Source organism: Tursiops truncatus, chromosome 6, assembly GCF_011762595.2.
Source record: "Tursiops truncatus isolate mTurTru1 chromosome 6, mTurTru1.mat.Y, whole genome shotgun sequence".
Taxonomy (NCBI): Eukaryota; Metazoa; Chordata; class Mammalia; order Artiodactyla; family Delphinidae; genus Tursiops; species Tursiops truncatus.
In genome coordinates this window covers 11698466-11713687 of record NC_047039.1, presented here as the reverse complement: position 1 = coordinate 11713687, position 15222 = coordinate 11698466, and the positions used below count along the sequence as shown (strand labels likewise).

The following is a 15222-nucleotide window of genomic DNA, read 5'->3' as shown; positions in this document are numbered from 1 at the left end:
GGACCTGCTTCCCTGGCAGCACCCCTGTGCCTTTCCTCTGCCTCTGATTGTTCCCCCCAGACAGCAGGGAAAGGAGTGATTTTTGGCTGTGAAGACAGTGACAGGCATCCCCTGTCCCTTCTGAATGAAGCACTGGTGGCCTGAGGGTCTGATCCTTCTCAGGTGCCCAAGAGCCATTACCCCGGGTGCTGGGAGGTCCTTGGTGAAGGTTGCTGTTGGAGAGCCTTGTAGAGGGTAATCCTGTTGCCTTGGTGGCCCGCCTGCCACCAGTGCCCCCTTGGGTGGTCAGACTTCTTTTGTCATCCTTTAGGGCGAGGGTCAGCAAACTTTTTCTACAAAAGGTCAGACAATAAATATTTGTGGTTTTGCAAGCTATACAGTGTTGAAACTACTCAACTCTGCCGTAGCTTTGAAGCAACTGAAGATGATACATAAAATGAATGAGTGTAGCTGGGTTTCAGTGACACGTTACTTGTGGACACTGAAATTGGAATTTCATGTAATTTTGACATGTCCTAAAATATTTTTCTTTTAATTTTTTTGAATCATTCAAACATGTGAAAACCATACTTAGTTTAAAGCTACACAAAAATAGGTAGGGGACCGCATTTGGCCTTGTGGGCCTAGTTTGCTGGCTCCTACGTTAGGGAACCTAGTGTTTAATTAATGTTAAATACTGCAACTTTAAACACTGTTGTCAACATGTGGGCATTTTTTTCGGAGAAAGAAAATAGCCCCCAGAAACTGCCTTGTGGGGAGGAGCCCCAGGGGGAGGCTGGGAACCCCAGGTCCAGGCAATGGGAGATATGCTGCATTTGTTTGCAGGCAGGGCTCCAACACAGTCTGCAAGACCTCCAGCTTAGAAGGCCTCTCTGTCCCTGACTCTCTCTTCATTGACGCTCCTGATTAATTCTAGACTCATCTGTTGGTCCCTTATAAGGGAGATTTGAGAAGCCAAAGGGTTCCGGGAGAAAAGTGTTTGAAAGACGTAACTTGAGGGGCTCAGAAGCTCTGGGGTCACGGGGTCTTCATTCATTCTGGAGGCTTGAGACACATGGGGAGCCTCTCAGATGACCCTGATGACCCCAGGACACCTCCCTCAGGCCCCAGCCTGGTGGTCCTCCACTGGAGCTAAGAAAGGATTTCATGAGGGCTTCCAATCTTTGGGGGTAGGAAGAACCCTCTTAATGTTGAATTTTGAGAACTCTTCCATGTAACATACACTTCTAGAATCCACTGATTGACAGAATGCAGTAAGCCGTATAATGATTTTTTTATTGCATACAATATAATGCATATACATCTGAAAACACAACACCAAATATTACATATTTAGTAGTACTGTTAAAAATTATTAAAGAAGACAATTTAAGTGATACAGACAAACTATTTAACACTCCATGAAGTGGCAGTCTCCGTGCCCAAGGGCCAGAGTGCAAAATGGGGTGGAAGTCAGGACCCTTTTATAAGATAAAGAATAAGGAAGAGAAAAATAGAGGATGAATAGAGAACAGGAAGTACGTATAAAGCCCAGAGCTGGTTTGGCATTTGGGTTGGCCAACTGGGTGGTACTTTGTTTCTGGTCAAGCAGAGCATTTAGAGGGACACGAAAGTTATCTGCATTTTGGCTTGCTGGTGTGACCCCCTGGGCAGTAGCGGCTCCATCCTGGGCTTAGACATTTATTTCAAGAGCACATAATACTTGTCTACAGACAGTGCTTGGTACACGTGTGAACATGTGGATTCACGGACCCCCTGTAATTATTTGAGTCCTCTGAGGTCTGTGATTCCCAGGTTGGGAACCACCAGATTGGGTTAAAAAGGCAAGAAGCATGCACTTAGCTAATCTGGGAGGGAATCCACCACCCTTTCCCATTAGCACACACCAGGAATGCATGGGTGGGAGGTTTAATGAAAAATAGGAGACGTAGAGCACGGGCCTCTGTCATGAGGTTGTCTGGGACATCAGAAATCTATACAGGTTATCAGTGCCAGTAGGAGGGACAGGAGGGCAAGAGGCATGGGGACATGGGCAGGAGACACACTCGCACTGTCCGGTTGGGCTAGGACTCGTTCTCCGAGGACCTTTCCCCACCCTGGACCCATTCCGTGATCTTCCCAGCCTCGGTGAGGGGGGCTGCAGCATCCGTACTGCAGCCTGTCTCCGAGGGGTCTCCCCAGTGCATTGTGCAGAGGACATGGGAATGGGATCCGGACTGTGGTGGAGCACAGAGAGGAGCCCCCAGTAGCATTTTTGACCCTGTTTCTCTCTCCTTATCTGACCTGACTCCCCGGCAGTGACATTTATCAGATGGAGAAGGACGTCGCCATAGAGCAGGAGAGGAACGCTCGCTACCGACCTCCCAAAATCTTGGAGCCCACGGCCTTCCAGGAACCCCCACCCAAGGTGAGCCAAGCCCTGGCCTCACTGGCCCCGTGAATCACAGCAGAGCCAGGCCCCTGTGCGGCCCCTCCCAGGCCTCGCTGCGTAACTCCCCTCACAGCGTAGGTAGGATCGCACCCTATGGTCCTCTCAGCCCTTCGACCCAACCATCCATCAGCACATCGGCAGGTGGAATCTGAGACAGCAAGGGAGCAGGCACCTTGTGGGACGGCTGCAGCAGGGGATCACCCCGGAAATGTTTCCCTTGAGAGACTGGAGCACTTTTCCTTTTCGTGTTTTTACCCTGAGGGTACACAATGGGGAGCATCCTTGGGCTCCTGAGGTGCAGCCTCCCATGTCCGTGGCATCTCTGGGCACAGGAGCCAGTGCCCCGCTGCCCCGCTGTTAGGTGGGTGGGTTGCGAGGGACCGTGCCTGTAGTAGTCAGCTCGGGGTGCCATACGAAGCGCCACAGACTGGGCGGCTTAGAAAACAGACAGCGCGGAGGCTGGGAAGTCCAAGGCCAAGGTGCTGGCGGATTCCCATCCGGTGAGGGCTCTCCTCCTGCCTGGCAGATGGCCACCTTCTCGCAGGTCCTCACACAGTGAGGAGAGCGAGCTCTGGTGTCTATTATTATCGTTATTGTTGTTATTATTAGGTCACTAATCCCAGCATAGGGGCCCTACCCTTGTTACGTCATCTGACCCTGATTACCTCCCAAAGGCCCCACCTCCAAATACCTTCACACTGGGGGTTAGGACTTCAGCATATGAGTGGGGGGGGGGGCGACACTCGGTCCATAACAAATCCCTATGGATGCAGGGCCTTTTTCACTGTCCCCCTTGCCTGCTGTCAGGCCCAGCTCGGTTTTCATCCCCTCCGTGAAGCTGCTGTGGGTGCCGGAGCCTTCCATGACCTCCCTCTGGGTGTCTGTGGCTCTTGAGTACTCATTTGGCAGGCACTCCCACCTCCGCGGAGGCTACACACAGAGATCAGTAACCCCCCCAGGAGGGCAGAGAGGCTGGCCTCTTTGTACCCTCCCATCACTCAGTAGTAACAGATGCGCAGTTAGTGGACGCATATGATTTTAATGATAACTTTGTTCCTCATCTTCTTCATCCTGAACGAGCCTGACCTGTTTCCTACCTGATATTCCCCTTGGTGAGCTGTGCTCACTCAAGGAAAGAGACAGGGACTGACTCATTTCTGTGTTCTCTCTCCAGCCCAGCCGGCCCAAGTACAGACCCCCTCCACAAACCAACCTTCTAGCACCCAAGCTGCAATTCCAGGTAAACATGTAACCAGAGGGCTGGGGCGGTTCAGGGCCATTCCTCATCTCGGTCCTTCCTGAAACTCCATCCTCGTGCCTTAGAGGAGCAGTAGTCACCTGTTCGGGCAATGGAGACGGCCTGCATTGGCTCTTCTCGGGTACCCAGAAAAGAATTAACATACCCTTTACGATGTTTAAACATACCCTTTTGCGATGTTTAAAATAGTGGGTTTTTTTTTAAGGTGTGTATTATATATACACATACCTGTGGGTTAATCATATCTGTCAAATCTGTAACATGATGATGGAATATAACTCCTTTCTGAAGAGTCCTGAAGGAGGAGACGTACTCAGTAGGTCAGTAACACACATGGACCCATGGTATGCACCACGTCACAGGGAGGGCTGTTGGATGGAAGAGAGACCACCGTGTCTGTGCTGACTTCTAGCCGAGAGCCGTGTATGTCGCTCCGCCGTGTCTCTCAAACGGGGCCAATGAAATGCCCACACCTTGTTCTTTATTACCTCCTGGAGAGCGAGTCCTGTTTCTCCCATGGAGCTCTTGTATCGTTTCTTTGTGCTCGTGTTTGTAGCAGCTAATTGTCCACCTTCTTGCCTTGTCCCTGTGCCTGGCGCTTCTTTGCTTCTCCTGAATAGGTCCCTGAGGGTCTGTGTGCCAGCTCGCCCACGCTCACCAGCCCTATGGAGTATCCATCTCCCGTAAACTCTCTGCACACCCCACCTCTCCACCGGCACAATGTCTTCAAGCGCCACAGCATGCGGGTAAGAGGGCTCTGCATGCTGGGTCCCAGCCAGGACCGAAGAGACTGCTAGAGGGAGGTACCTGGGATACCGGGAACCGCACATCCTCGGGCTCAGGAGGTGCCCTCCATGTACCAGTCAGGCCACTGAGGTGCTCTGTGACTCCCTCTCCTCTGCAAGCATATCAGAGTTAAGGGGCCAAGCCCGGTGCTGCTCTTGAGGATGCCAGCTGGACCCAGACCTGCCCCATCCCTACTCTGGCACTGTGGTGAAGGATGTAGAATCTGCCCCCCTCCTTCAGCCCTGGCGATAGTGTGAAGGCTCATGGGAAGAGGGCAGTCAAGCCTGATGGTGCCAGAAAAGTGAAAGATCCTGGAGGTTCCGCCCTGCTCTGCCCTTCCTGTCTGATTGTTGTGGTTGTTCAATCTCTCCTCAGTCAAAGGAAAGGCTTCCTTGTGGCTGCCACTCCTGCTGCTTTGGAAAAGTTGCTGCTGTACGAGAAGGAGCTTGGGGGCTAGTGTGGGGCTAAGCCACACCCTCCCCAGTCACCTCTTTCTTTTCAGCTGCCAATGAGGCCCTGAGTATTTTGTGGACTAGCTTCTAATTGTCTTGTTAAAACAGACAAACAAAAAAAAGCACCTCTGCCTGTCCACTTGTAACTTGTCCTCACCCATCTTCTCCTTCAGTACAAATGTTCCCTGTGGTCAGTTGCCATGAACACTTGATATATTTTACTAAACGGAGTCTTGATATGTGACATAACAGACTAAAACCCTTATTATTTTAGCTCTAACTCCATTGCCATGCACGATATTTCAGGCTCACCATATAAGACTCTAAAAATTGAGGGGAAACTACATTTCTATTATAATACATTTACAAAATGTGGGAAAGTATGTTGAGATATCCTATGCCGTTATTCTTAATTTAGTAAAACTTTGAAATGATTAAGATAACTTCGAATTCTAGGCAGTGAGATCTTAGTGGAATCAATATCCCCCTGACCTAGCTCATTTTTCTCTTTTACATTAATTTAACCAATTTATATCTTAGCATATACTTAACGATAATAAAACTGCATTTTTAAGCATGCACTATCATTTAGGCAGTGTTCAATTCCTCCACTCTCCTGCCCTTGACTCTTTATTCATAATTAATTGCGTTTTAGTGAGATTGGCTTTAAAATGCATCCTTTCAGTAAGAAGGTATTTTGTACATTTGAGGGATGGCACCGCGTTTGTCTAACCCCTGACTCACCGTAAGGACTTTGTTCAGTTCCGTAAAGACAGACTGTGCGTCAGGAAAAAAAGACCTTTTCTGTCAGGGGTTTAGAAGTACTTGCCACAAGGAAAGTATGCCTAAAATAACATAATGAGCATTTCTTAAACAACAACAACAAAAAAGTTAAAAACATAAACTCCATTTCATGGTATACATCAGAAACATTGAGAAAGCCTCTTCCAGGCAGAATGCTGAAAAGGTATAATAGGCTCCCTGCAAAGCATTTGAAAGCATTTAACAAAAATCAGAGATTTCTGTTCCCACAAAAACAATTTTTCTACTGACTAACTCTATTGCCTGACTCATCTGAGAATCTGTGGGATTCCATACCAGCGTCAGGATGGCAGCAATCTCCCCCTTGAAGACCTCACAATTGAGGTTGAAAATAATAATAGAATTCAATAAACAGCACCTTTTTAAAGGGACACTTTGCTGGGCTCTGTCCTAGGTTCTGAAGGGAGAACTGCCTTCAGTGAGCTTACCATCAGCCAGAAGGAACAGGGCAGGTGCATACTTGCCTGAAATGCAAACCACAAAGCTGTGAGTGGCACATAGAGGTACAGCGAAAGTGCAGTGGGAGCTCAGAGGGAAAAACAACTCTTTCCGGCTTCTTTTCTGCAGCTGGGCCTCAGTGGATGGGGAAGATTCGGAGGGGAAAATACTGGGACGCAGGGGATGAAAGAGGCAGAGCATTGGTTGGAGCCAAGATTGAGTGATGGGAAACCATAGGATGAGTGCAGGAGCAGTTTTTCTAGAACAAGGCAGGTGCGTGTGGAGGTAGAAATAAGACTGGCAGGATGGGGGGTAGCCAATTTATAAAAGGTGTCAAAGCTTATCAGAGTCGTCTTAAAACACCACAAGGACCTGATTTCTCTTAAAAATGACCAGCAATGTAAGCATTCATTGCCTGATAAGAACACCTGAGGTATACCAGTAAGCCCTGAAGAGGTCCAATTTGAAATAATAATAATAATTTGCTCCTTGAGTGTTATGAGACGATTGGAAGACATAGGAACACACCTACCGATGCATGTGAAAATATTTGGTAAGGTGGTGATCAGGCCTGGCGCATGCTAGACGTTTGAGCGGTAGGAATCTTCTTCTGGCAATTACAAAACTACATAGTGTTTTCTTGAGTCTGGCAACTCCTTCTACTGGTATTTACTCTAGTCTTCCTCAGTCCGTACATTTTTCTTATACCTGGAGATTCCTAACTCTGTCTTCAGAATGTTTGACACGTAGTTTCTATTTGTCGCTATTTGTCACTAGCCTACGGTAGACATGCCATTGTGTTTGCAGGTGTTGGCGTTTAACTGAGGATATTTACAGCCTTAAAATCCCCTCATTTGGGGGCATCAACTGTTGTGAAGTAAATCTTATTTATTTTTATCAATTCTATGGTTATGAAATACTCTTATGTTCTGAAATTTGTTTTACTAAAATAAGATCTAACTCAGTAGCTCTCAACTCCAAGGGGACATTTGGTGACATCTGGAGACATTTTTCTTAAACAACTGGGGAGGTGCTGTAGGCGTCTAGTGGGTGGAGTTGCTGCAAGCATCCTACAGGGTATAGGAAATCTTCCCCCCGATAGTGAATTATCTGTCCCCAATGTTAATTGTGCTGAGGTTGAGAAACCCCGTTCTACTATTGGTTACTTGGACCCATGAGAACAGGGACACTGCATATTTAACCATCACTGCCCTCCCAGCACCCAACTCCATCCCTGCCATATAGTAGCTGCTTAATAAACAGTTACTGAATAGAGTAACAAACAAAGAATATTTCAGCAAGAAAATAAACTTATGATGAGAAGTATTGTTAGAAACTGAGAGCAGTAATTGTAGCTGAACAAGCCTAGGAGAAACATACCAGTGTAACTATTTTCAAACTGTGTGTTATATCCAAGTGTGTTTTAGAGACTTTGGTGGGATAATCTTTTCTAGAGGCTTGGCAGAGACTATGCCTTGCTAAAGTAGAGGGAGAATAATTTTTAGCATTTTATGTAAGTGACTTGTGTGTAAACTGGCCAGTTCAAAGGAAAGGATCTGAGTGGCTTGCCAACCTGAATGTCATGGAAAGGTCACATGCCCCTGGCAAAGGCCGCCCCAGGATATATGCAATCTAAAGAATGCCAGTAACGCTCCTATGTCCAGGAGACCCAAGTAATCTTGTGCAGCAGAAAAAATGCAAGCCAGTTTAAAGGGACTGAGAAGATATTTATATAAACGAACCCTGGGGAAGATTGAGGTAAGAGAACTAACAGGAAAACATGCAACACCTTCTGTTTAAGAAATAGCAGGTAGAACTATGAATAGATCCAAAGCCCCACAAATGAGTTAAAACAGGGTTAGATTAATAAAGGTACGGAGAGGGCTTCCCTGGTGGCGCAGTGGTTGAGAGTCCGCCTGCCGATGCAGGGGACGCGGGTTCGTGCCCCAGTCCGGGGGGATCCCACGTGCCGCGGAGCGGCTGGGCCCATGAGCCATGGCCGCTGAGCCTGCGCGTCCGGAGCCTGTGCTCCGCAACGGGAGAGGCCACAGCAGTGAGAGGCCCGCGTACCGCAAAATAAATAAATAAAAATAAAATAAAAAATAAAGCTAGGGAGAGGAAGCATTTATTGCGTATCTATAGATCCTTATTTCTTTAAATTGTGTTCTTCACTTTACCTCTTAGCTCATGCATTTGTTTTAACCTTTGGTTAAATAACCCAAGCTACTTTCTTAATAAAGAGTATGTTGTAGTAAAGAGGCATGATCAGATGGGTGCCTGCTGTCGCTCCTCCTCTCGGGTCCCACCCCACTGTGGACAGCTTTGGGGGAAAGCACACCACTGCTCCTCGAAGCTTCCAGACCCGCCATCGCGGTCTTAGGTGGCCATAAGGTCCCAAGGCTTCCCAGAGGGCTGGCTTTGCATTTCCAACTGTACTAAGTGACAGTAGCTATGACAAATGCCAACTGAGAAAATACTATTAGGACAGTTATTTGAAAATAAAATGGTAGTGACAGATCACGTGATCGTTTGAAAACAATGCCTGTTAAACTATGTGCGCTTGGGTTCGGCATTTCGCTGACACACAGGCGTGTATGTGCGGCTGACGGACCCACAAATAACTGTCTGCATAGATGGCTGCAGATTTAAGGACAACTTTACAAGAAAAAAGCAGCCGGTGAGGCCAAGGCGTGTGGCTCCCGCAAAGCTCTCCAGAGGGTTGTCCCTCCTGGGTGTGGGGACTGGACTTACTGTGTCCTCTCCTGTCTCCCTGCTGTCCTCCCAGGAGGAGGACTTCATCCGACCCAGCAGCCGAGAGGAGGCCCAGCAGCTGTGGGAGGCCGAGAGGGTCAGGATGCGGCAGCTCCAGGAGAAGCAGCAGAAGCAGATGGTGGAAGATTACCAGTGGCTGAGGCAGGAGGAGAGATCCCTGGTGAGCGCCGCTGAGCCCCGGGGCGGGAAGGGACGCATTCCCTGCGGTGCTGCCGGGCACGTTCTGATAACCGTGCTCCCCTGGGAGAGATGTCCAGGCCGCCGTGTCACTTTGTGTCCCCTTTCGCCTCCCCAGCTGGCTAGAGTGAGCGCTCTCCATGCATCCTTGGGGGTTTTAGTTCTAGAATCCTAAGTCCTCTGCTTTGGTTTCCTCCTCTGCAGGACCCCATGGTTTACATGAATGACAAGTCCCCGTTGGTAAGTCACCGCGAGAGGTCTCTGCCTTAGGGGGAAGGCCTGGGAGGGCCTGGCAGTCAGCGGGGGGACCCTGGCTCCAGGCCTGCCCATCTCTTCCTTTCTGCCTCTCACCTCGGGAGCACGTCTTTCCCCTTCACTCTGATCTCCACAGGCTCCTTCCCTGAGCTCACACTCGAGCTGCACCCTTAGCGCCGCCTTCCTTGGCCACAGGGCCCCCAGGTCACTTGCGGTCAGGAGGTCCCCAGGTCCTCCTAGAGCTAAGATCTCTAAACCTCTAAATGGACACCTGGGGGTGGGGAACAGGCCAAGGAGGGACGTGGGTGGTCCCAGGGCCGCATCAGTGACCTGTTCTCTTTCCTTCCTTCCAGACCCCAGAGAAGGAGGTCGGCTACAGTAAGTGTGAGCGCCCTTCCTCTTGGCAGGAGTTTCCTCTTGACATCTTGTAAGCAGCCGCCACCCCTGCCCAGGGCAGAGAGCGGCAAAGGGAGTGTGTTTGCAATTGGAAGAAACGTCTGCCCTGTCTGAGCTCAGAGTGTGCAGAGAAGCGTGGTTTGGGAGTTGATATCCACCACCTCCCCCACTCCGCCCCACCCCATCCCCCTCCGTCTGCCGCCTGTCCCCACCTCGCTGGGTGGCTGCTTTTATTTGGAGGAGTTCGTGATCCTATCTCCCACCCACTCCCTTGGAGGCTCTACAGTAGCTCCGCCCCGTCTCTCCCAGGTGACTGCTCCTCCCCAGGCCCCAGGGACCGAAGAGAGAAAGAGGGCGGGGCCCACTGAGCCCGCAGGGTCTTTCCTGGAGCCTAAAGGCCCTCTGCTGCAGGCTGGCTGGGTGGAGCTGGCAGTGAGCCAGGCTCTTCATCACGATGGGGTGGGGGGACTGATGACTGTGATGATGGTGACAAGCACTGGCCCAAGGTGCTGAAAAATGTCAACTCGTTTAATCCCACAGCAGTCCTTCCTATATGACAGGTACAATTTCTTACGATGCCCATTTTACAAAGGACGTGAAACAGGCACAGGAAGGTCAAGTGACTTACCCACAGTGATTAGCAGAGCTAACGATTAGTGATTAGCAGAGCTCAGATCTGCTCAGACTTGAGCCCAGGCAGTAGTCTGGCTCCTGCAGGGTCCCTTGTGAGCGAACCGTCCCATTTGACAGAAGACAGTTACGGGCCTGGGACTGTCAGTCAGTTGCCCCAGGTCACCCAGCTCCCTGGTGGCAGAGGTGAGAGTGGACCCAGGTCTTTTGACGTCTACTTCAGGCAGCTACACAGGGCTTGTGTGTGCCTTTGCTCATCAGAGTGGGGAGGAAATAGCATGCTGCTTCTACCAGTTCACTTCCTTGACCCCACCCACCCCGAATGGTCAAAGCAGACAAGAGGGAAGGCTCGCAAACCTACTGCACAGCAGCTGTTCACTTGGGCGGGGCTCCACGGACACCTGCTGCCTGCAGAGTGGGCTTCTCCCTCATGACTGTCAAGGTCAGGGTGTCAGGGCCCAGGGTGCAGCAGCCCCGAGGCTGGAACAGCCCCTGCCATCACTCCATCTCTGCGTGACTTTGGCTTTTTCTGTCTTTGAAATCCCTGACTACAGAGGACCAGGGAGGCCAGAGGTTATTTTCCCCGCCATGGTCCTGGGATTCGGGTTTCATTTCCCCGGGTCTCCTCGTAGTAGTGGAGAGGGGCTTTGCTGGGTTAGCAGCAGGTACGAAGGGAGGAGTCGGGGTGCTGAGAACACCCTGCGCTCATTGTCCCCCCTCCCCCCTTGCAGCGGAGTTCACGGGCCCCCCAGAGAAGCCACCGAGGCTGGGCGTGCAGGTAGGTGCTGGCTCTGCTGAAGCTGGCCTTGTCTGAGGCCACACAGCTAATTCATAAAAAAGCAAAGGGAAGGCCAGTGCCCCGGCTCCCGTGGCCCCTCCCTGACCTGGAGGAAAGCTCACTGGTCCAGCCCGAGGAGCAGGGGGTGTGGCCCGCCTCCCTTTCTCCAGCCGCGTTTGGGCTCCCGGCACCCACGTGGCTGTGGGGCCCATGCTGGTTGCTTCACTCTGGAACAGCGGTTCTCAGCCTTGGTTACCCGTTAGAATCCTCTGACAAGCTTTGAAACCACGTGGCCCCCAGGCCCAGGGGATGGTTCAGTTGGTCTGGTGTGAGGCCGGCCAGCAGTATGTTTTTAAGACTCCCCGGCAGACTCTAATGTGAGAACCACTGCCCTGGAAGCAGAAGGGAGGGAGGCACCCCCAGGACAGGGCGCTACTATTTCGGAGAAGAGGCTTCAGCAGTTGGGCTGACGCCTGAGTGGGCAGTGCCTGCCCAGGAAAGAATGGCTCGTGTGCCCCTGACTCGCCGCCCTCCCCTTGGGCCCTCTGCTTCTCTTCCCCCGACCCACACAGTCCATCCAGCCCACAGCCAACCTGGACCGGACCCACGACCTGGTGTACCTCAACGTCATGGAGCTGGTGCGGGCTGTGCTGGACCTCAAGAATGAGCTCTGCCAGCTGCCCCCCGAGGGCTACGTGGTGGTGGTGAAGGTGAGAGGCAGGGCGGAGCCGTGGCCTGGGGAGGCGGGCTGCTCAGCCCTGGAAGGAAGGGGGAGGGGCCGACCATCCCAGGCTGCCGGCTAGGTGCCTCTCCCAGGAAGACCCCCATTAGAGCCAGGTGGTCAAAGGGAATCTAGTCCCAGGTACCCTCGGCAGGCAGGCACCATCCCAGGAGGGCTCTTCCCCAGGGAGACGTGGCTTTCTCAAAAGAAGCCAAGCTGACGGTCGTCCCGCCCCTTTCTCTCCCAGAACGTGGGCCTGACGCTGCGGAAGCTCATCGCGAGTGTGGACGACCTCCTGCCGTCCTTGCCGTCGTCTTCGCGGACAGAGGTGAGTGTCCTTGTGCCAGTCGGTGACATCAGCTGTCACATGCCCCCTTCACCTGCCCCAGCTGTGTTTGACACAGGAGACTCAGAAGGGCCACCTGGGGCAGCCTCCTCTCTGCTGGGAGCCGCCAGCGGATGGCTCTGCACGGCATATCTGGGAAGGCACCACAAGGGGGCCGAGTTGGCACCCGGGGACCCGGCCGGCTTCCTAGGGTGAATTTCCTAGTTTAGGTCTCAGATGGTTGTGATGACTTCTTATTGCGTGAGGACATGCAAAGGATGACACACCCTTCTTTTTACCGCCCCCTGTGATTCTTTGTCTAGTACCCTCCATACTAAGGTCAAGGTGAGTGTGTCACAGAAATAGCCGTTAAGGTTTCTTCAATTGATCATTTAATCGATTTTCTCTATTTAAGTGAGAAACAATCACTGAAAACCAAAATGGGAGTGTTGGTGCTCTAACTTGAGATGGTCCCAGTGGTAGGCAGAGTGATGCCCCCCTAAGATGTCTACATCCTCAGAACCTGTGACTACGTGACCTTACATGACAAAAGAGACTTTGCAGATGGGATTAAGTGAAGGATCTTGAGATTATCCGTGTGGGTCCAATGTAGTCACAAGGGTCCTTGTAAGAGGGAGGTGGAAGCAGAGGTCTTATGAGTCAGAGAAGGAGATGGATGATAGAAGCAGAGGTTGGAATGATGCCACTGCTGGAAGGATCTGCAAGCCAAGGAAGGCAGCAGCCTTTCAAGGCGGCAAAAGGCAGGGAACAGATTCTCCCCTTGAGCCTGCGGAAGGAACGCAGCCCAGCCGTCACCTTGACATTAGCCCCATGGGACCCATTCCAGACTTCTGACCTCCAGAACTGTAAGAGAATAAACCTGCGTGGTTTTAAGCCACGGCGTTTGTAGTAATTCGTTACCGCAGAACTGGAGACTGAGGCTGTGCCTCTGAACGTGTGTTGGTTTTCTGTCTGGAAACCAGCCACAGGCTCCAGCAGAACACCGCACCCCCTGCCAGGCTGTAGCTTTCGATCCACCATCTCCCGGTGGTCAGCAATGTGACACAGGCGACCACTGCAGCCCACCACTGTCCCCACTGTGACCACGCATAGGGCAGGAGGGTCTGGGCATTTCCCTTGCCCCCTCTGGGTGGCAGCAAGAACCCAGAGGAGCCCCCGTCCGGCTTGAGAGTGGCAGTCATTCATTTCACTTGGTAAATATCTCTTGAGCACCAAGTATATGTTCAGCAGTGCACTAGGCATGGGGATATGGTAGTAAATAAAACCCTACAGCCCAAACAGCTGTCGCTGATCTCTTGATTTGATGGTACACAGTTAACCAATGAGTGAATGCACTTGACCCCTGACCATTCACCCACGTCGGGCCAGCACGAGGGTATGAGGGCACAAGGGGAGGGTCTCTGGGGCTGGATCGGAGGGGGCTGGCGTAGGCGGGCTGGGGCCTGGGGTGCCTGCAGTGTCTGTTCTTGCCGACCTGGCCCCCAGCCCGCACTGGCCTTGGATTCAGCCCAAGCCTGGGTCAGACCCACCCCCCAGAGAACGTCCGACTTCCTGGGCCAGCGCCAGGTGGACTCCCGTGTGGCTTCCCCATCCTCCCGGCCTGCACGTCGCGGCCCCTCAGGGTCCCAGCCCCTCCCGTGTGCTCTTCCTACAGATCGAGGGGACCCAGAAACTGCTCAACAAGGACCTGGCGGAGCTCATCAATAAGATGCGACTGGCGCAGCAAAACGCCGTGACCTCCCTGAGTGAGGAGTGCAAACGGCAGATGCTCACCGCCTCCCACACGCTGGCTGTGGATGCCAAGAACCTGCTGGACGCCGTGGACCAGGCCAAGGTTCTGGCCAACCTGGCCCAGCCGCTGGCAGAGTGAAGAGGGCAACGCCTCCCGCCTGCGTCTCCGCCCCCGCCCGCCATGTCCCTCCCTGCCCCGGCCCCTGCCTGACCTTCGGTCCTATGGGTCCCCCCGGGGGGGGGGGGGGGCAGGCGAGGAGAGTCCTCCTTCCCCTGCCATTTTGCACGTCCCCTCTCCCCACCCCGCCCCCAGACTGTGCTGCTCAGGCCGCAGCTGGACAGAGGTGACTCAGGGCTGCAGACGGCAGGGGGTGACAAAGAGGGCTCAGAGGGAGTGTGGCTGCTGTCCGCCAGCCACTGCTGCCTGGCCTGAGGGGGCCACGCTGGGGCCCCTTGCGTCCACGATGGCTTTAGGCGTCCCGTGAAGGGCGGGCTGACTGGGGAACCAAGCTCTTCTCTTTCCTCCCCCGCCCACGGAGCCCCGCCCACGGAGCCCCGCCCCACGCCGTGCACAGAGGGAGGGGCCGGGAGGGGCTCTCTCTGGGGAGGCGGGCGGCTGGTGCCAAGAAGGATGGACCTGGCTTTCTTGTACAGTGTATAGTGGAATTTATTTAATGTGAGTTTGGTCTGGACTGACAGCCGTATGTGCCCCTGAGGGGAGACCTGGGACAGTCCAGGGACAAGCTACTGGGAGTCGGGACACAGGAGGCTGTGTTGTCCACACGCCAAGAGGGGAGAAGGGGAGAGACGAGGCCAAACTGGACCCGCATTCCTCGCCCCCTTTCCGTTCTTCCCTCCCTGGCCCCTTCCTTCTCTTTTCTTACTTGTCTTCTCTCCCCCTTTCTCAACCACTCCCTCCCTCCCGTTCTTGTGTTTGTGCAAAACACTCTTTTACCTTCTTTCTATTTGACTTGTGGAGGAATTAAAATTGTACCATTTGCTTTGTGGTTTGATTGTTTTGTTTGTTTGACCTTCGGGGCGGGTAACGATGACCTTGGGCCTCAGCCCTGGAAGGAATCGATTGTGCTTACTTTGGGCGAAGATCAAAGGCTGAAGCCAGGGCTCAACCCACCCGGGGCTCGAGGTGATGCCAGGGCGGAGGGGTCAGGCGCTTGCCCCAGGCCTTTGCCCCCCGCACCTGAGCCAAGGGAGACTTTCCAGTGGGGTCC

The 15222-nt window shown here is 52.6% G+C and overlaps 1 protein-coding gene across 6 annotated transcripts in view; it reads left to right on the top strand.

Annotated features, from left to right (window-relative positions):
- The window catches only part of PTK2B (protein tyrosine kinase 2 beta), a 140175-nt gene extending 125181 nt beyond the window's left edge, over positions 1–14994 (top strand). For 4 of the 6 annotated variants that reach the window (XM_033857615.2, XM_033857614.2, XM_033857616.2 and 1 more), the window contains 10 exons: positions 2299–2407; positions 3606–3671; positions 4310–4435; positions 8973–9119; positions 9341–9376; positions 9745–9769; positions 11149–11195; positions 11768–11905; positions 12164–12244; positions 13917–14994. In XM_033857615.2, coding sequence (XP_033713506.1) covers positions 2299–2407; positions 3606–3671; positions 4310–4435; positions 8973–9119; positions 9341–9376; positions 9745–9769; positions 11149–11195; positions 11768–11905; positions 12164–12244; positions 13917–14132 — 991 coding nt within the window. In that variant the 3' untranslated portion in view covers positions 14133–14994. The remainder of the gene's footprint in view (positions 1–2298; positions 2408–3605; positions 3672–4309; positions 4436–8972; positions 9120–9340; positions 9377–9744; positions 9770–11148; positions 11196–11767; positions 11906–12163; positions 12245–13916) is intronic. The other 2 variants (XM_033857618.2, XM_033857617.2) reach the window with 1 other exon arrangement.
- Positions 14995–15222: the final 228 nt, after the last annotated feature.